General features: G+C 37.2%; 1 protein-coding gene across 1 annotated transcript; it reads right to left on the bottom strand.

The window, feature by feature from the left end:
* Nucleotides 1–3073: 3073 nt before the first annotated feature.
* Nucleotides 3074–4003, bottom strand: LOC114093651 (olfactory receptor 4C12). Its single transcript, XM_027936507.2, has one exon. It carries the CDS (start codon nucleotides 4001–4003, stop codon nucleotides 3074–3076), a length of 930 nt encoding a protein of 309 aa, XP_027792308.1.
* Between the last annotated feature and the right edge of the window lie 594 nt (nucleotides 4004–4597).

Below are 4597 nucleotides of genomic sequence, written 5' to 3'. Positions count from 1 at the left end.
AATGTTGAATCCATAGGACAGCAAGGTCATTGTCAGGAGTTGAGGGATGAAGGTAACAGGAAGATGTTTCTCCAAAGGTACAAAGTTTCAGTTAGACAAGAGGAATCAAGTTCTGGGGCTTCACTGTATGGTGACTCTAATATTAATGCAATGTGCTTGAAATTTGCTAGGAGAATAGATCTTAAAGCTTCTTGCCAAAGACGGTAACAATGTGAGTTGACATGGTAGTCATTTCACAATGTATGTGTATATCAAAGAATAACATTATATATCTTAAATGTACAATTTTTATTTGTCCCTTTTACCTCAATAAAACTAAAGACAACAAGATAATTTGTATATATAATTATTTTATAATATGTACTTTTTATTATAAAGTTACTGATTCTGTGACTATTATCTTCATAAATCCAAACTGTGAAAATCATAAGTTGAACATATCAATGACAGTTCCTGGCAGTAACCAACACTAAGACAAAGTACATAAACTTGTTGGAATAAACTGGAGGTGGAAACCTGGTGATTTTAGAAGTAGGGTATCAGGATACAAAGGGGTATAGACAGTGAAATATCCCTTATTACAGGGCATTTTTTTTCCATGAAAATTAAAATTATCCTGTAATACTATATGGAAAAGAGGTTTAAAAACATGAACAATGAAGTGCAATGTGTATGTGGATCATCATTTATTAAGGCTATTTACCTAGTGAAAATATCTGGGGCCATTGGTATATACTCAATAAAGAACTCATGTAAAAAGTTTTGATAGGGCTGGGGATGTGGCTCAAGCGGTAATGCGCTTGTCTGACATGTGTGGGGCCCTGGGTTTGATCCTCAGCACCACATAAAATAAAATAAAGATGTTGTGTCCACCGAAATTCTCTCTCTCTCTCTCTCTCTTAAAAAAAAGTTTTGATAGACATTACCAGGTTCATTGACCTCCTTTTGGTCTAAACTGTTTGGGTATCTGTGTGGATCTCCTCACAACTTTAGAATGACTTGGAAGATACTTTAGAGCTGTACTGTAGCACTCACAACTTTAGAATGACTTGGAAGATACTTTAGAGCTGTACTGTAGCAATCATTTCAGGTTCCATTTTTTTTTACCAATTCCTCTGAAATTTCTTGGGTATGTTGGTGTTGGATATCTTTCTTGTTGACTTACATATGAGTTTCACCTTCCTATCAGTTTGAAGATTCATTTTTCTATGGATATCAATTCTAGTTTTGTCCTGGTTGCTACTTCATATTTTTTTTATAGCTCTGCCTTCTTGTTACATTTCTGTCCCCATTCTACTGCCAAAGTCTAACTCCTAGAGATTCGTCAACATTTTTTTATAAAGAAGCAAAGACTAGATCATTCATACTTGGACAAGTGCTACACTTACTGAAACTGAAATCCAGTTAAAAGTTTAAATAATAGTAATTCAATCTGTTCTACAAAACTACCTCACATAATTGTTCATCTTCTTTCTATATACCTTCAGTGGAAGGATTAATAAAATAACAGAGTACACTAGTAATAAAATTAGATGAAATTACCACAATTAGGTTATACAGAATCTTTCAATGAATGAGGCTCCTTTGGTTCACGCTTAGCTACCTTCTCCCAGGTAAGAAATGTGATTTTTACTTAATGTTATATATAATGAGTAGAAAGTATGTAGGATAAAAATTTACATCTGTTTGTATATCATTTCTTCCACTAACATGAAGTGTGGTCAAGTCTTGCCATGTTGAACTTTAATATCCTAGAAAACATGTTGTAAGAATCAAGGATAAATTTACTGCCTCTCAGGTCCAAATATATCCTTCATTGCCTGCTCCATATTAAGGTAAAATGGCTCTGTAAGCACTTCATTCCCTGATCTGCTGTGGTGTTAGTATTTGTAAGTATAGTACCATGAAACTGGTATCTCTTCCTAAATTAAATATGTTTCTGTTTTCATCTTGTACTGACTTATGTGGCCTCCAACAGTTTCCATGTTTGTTTGTCAGGGGAGTTATCCAATGGCTCTCATTTCCCCTGGGTTTCCCTGACATCTTCATGGACAATTTCCCATTGTGTTTTAGTGCCATCCTGCAGGCAGATTCCAGTGGTTCTCATCGGCACCAACCAATCACTCTCCCAACCCAGCCTATGTTCACTGTAGTAGGAAATTCTGTGCCAGGCTTGGTCCAGCTGCACCCAACCTGCTTGCCAGTGCAGACCACAGTTCCTTGTCTACCAGCCCCAGCTTCCCCATCACCGCAATGGGAGGCTCACAAATTACCAATACCAGACAAGTTTCTTGTGTACTAGTTTCTATCCAGATACTGAGAACTAGTTCCGGCCCCAATAAACACAGTGGACTTCTCTACCATTCATTGGATAACAGATATACCATTCCAAAGTATGGAAGCCCAGCCTTCCTTTGAGGGTTGGGGAGGAACCAACCCTCAAAATTTGAATACATCCTAGACCTTCATCTTTCAACATTAAGGCATTCTTATTCCTTTATCATTAATCCTATGATATAATTAATAAATTTATGTAAACTTTCCCTTTTCAAATCAGAAAGCTGTGTGATCTGTCTCCTGATTGGACCCCAACTGATACAATATGGACGACAATGCCAGATTTTTAGAAATTAAATAAATAGCATCGCTTTTTTAGTATACACTCAGTGTTTAATGAACAACAAAATGCACAAAAATGAAGCTATGTGGAGGCCAGAGTCAAAGTAAAAGAATATCATAATACATGTATCTTCCATTATCAGTAGAAACCAACATCTCAATGTTGATAAGCTAGTTTTAATAGCAGTCCAAATATTCTAGATCCATAGTTTAGCTTCTAGAGGCATTTCAGGTTTTCAGTTCATTTATGAATATTTGTTGATTCAGAAAAAAACTTGTGCTGGGATGGGGAACAATAAGTCTGGATTACAACCCAGGCTTTAAACTTATGCTTGAGTAACCATCTACAAGTTTGATCAAATTCCTTGTTAGAGCTAAAATCTTTATCTGAGGATCCAGGAACTCGGACTCAGTTCCATCTGATACCTCTGTACGTAATGTTCAGTGATTCTGTTTAATTGTTACTTGAAGTCACTTTTTTCCTCCAGAGCTTCCTGATTGCATTTTTTACCTCAGCATTTCTGAGGGTGTAGATTAAAGGGTTTAACATAGGGGCTACCATTGTATAAAAGATGGCAACAGCTTTATCCATTGGCAGAGTGGTCACAGGGCGCAGATAGACAAATATGCAGGGCACGAAGAATAAGACGACTACTGTGATGTGCGACACACAGGTGGAGAGGGCTTTGCGCCTCCCTTCCAAACTATGGTTCTTTAGGGAACGCAAGATGATCACATAGGATACCATCAAGAGGAGAAAGTTAAACAGGCAGATGAACCCACTGTTGGCAGCAACAAAGAGACCGAGGGTATGAGTGTCCATGCAGACAAGTTTCAGCAAAGGGTACAAGTCGCACATAAAGTGATCGATGGTGTTGGGACCACAGAAGGGCAGCCAGACGGTAAAGAGGATTTGGATGGTTGCATGGAGAAATCCCCCCGTCCAGGCCACTCCCACCAGGAGAAGGCATAGCTTGTGGCTCATGATGGTTGTGTAGTGCAGAGGCTTGCAGATGGCCACATAGCGGTCATAGGCCATCACTGTGAGCAGGATGATCTCAGTAGCACCAAAAATGTGTTCTGCATAGACTTGAGCCATACATCCATTAAAGGAGATAACTTTCTTCTCATGAAGGGAGTCCATGATCAGCTTAGGAGCCGAAGAAGAAGAATAAATTGTGTCTATAAAGGACAGGTGGCTCAGGAAGAAGTACATGGGGGAGCTCAGAGCCTGGCTGTTGATAATGGTAACCACAATCAGCAGGTTGCCTGAGAGTGTTATCATGTACAGAACCAAAAATATCACAAATACTACCTTCTGTATTTTGGGGTTCTGTGTAAGACCTATTAAAATGAATTCAGTTACATTCCTTTTATTCTCCATCTAAGTGGCCCAGGTGATGAAACCTCCAGGAAGGAATATTTTACCTTTAGAAAAAAGGAAAAAAAGAACCATGAAAGAATAATAGCTCAAAATTCTGTCTTTTCAGTACTCAGCCATTTCACAAAACTCTGTAGGAATCAGAACTTCAAAACCTCTTTAGATGACTCTTTCAGTCTTTTATTTTCTGACTTAAAAAATATTCTTATAAGATATAGGACACCCAGAACAAAGGAATTTCATTTCCTAGGGTCAGGGGAGTAATTATAAAATTTCACTCAAGCATCATTACGATGGAATAAGGTAGTTACTAGAAGTAATCATATTAACTTAACAAGATTTTAAAATATACATATAAAATAATGTGAATCAAAACCAGAGAATAGTCTGTATGCCCTAATTATAAATATGTAAACACATTACAGGTTAAAAGTTAGTGATATTAGTTATGGAATTAGTATTTGAAGATTGTAGGTTTTGTTTCTGTATTTTAAGAATAAAATTCAAAGTTTTCACCTAGATTTTTATGTAAGTTCTGTTTCACCTATGCCCAACATAGATGTATAAGTTTCCTTTGCCTTACATCTCTGCCAAAAT

Source organism: Marmota flaviventris, chromosome 9 (genome assembly GCF_047511675.1).
Source record: "Marmota flaviventris isolate mMarFla1 chromosome 9, mMarFla1.hap1, whole genome shotgun sequence".
Taxonomy (NCBI): Eukaryota; Metazoa; Chordata; class Mammalia; order Rodentia; family Sciuridae; genus Marmota; species Marmota flaviventris.
Note: the sequence above shows the minus strand (reverse complement) of the source record. Positions and strands in the feature narration are given on the sequence as shown.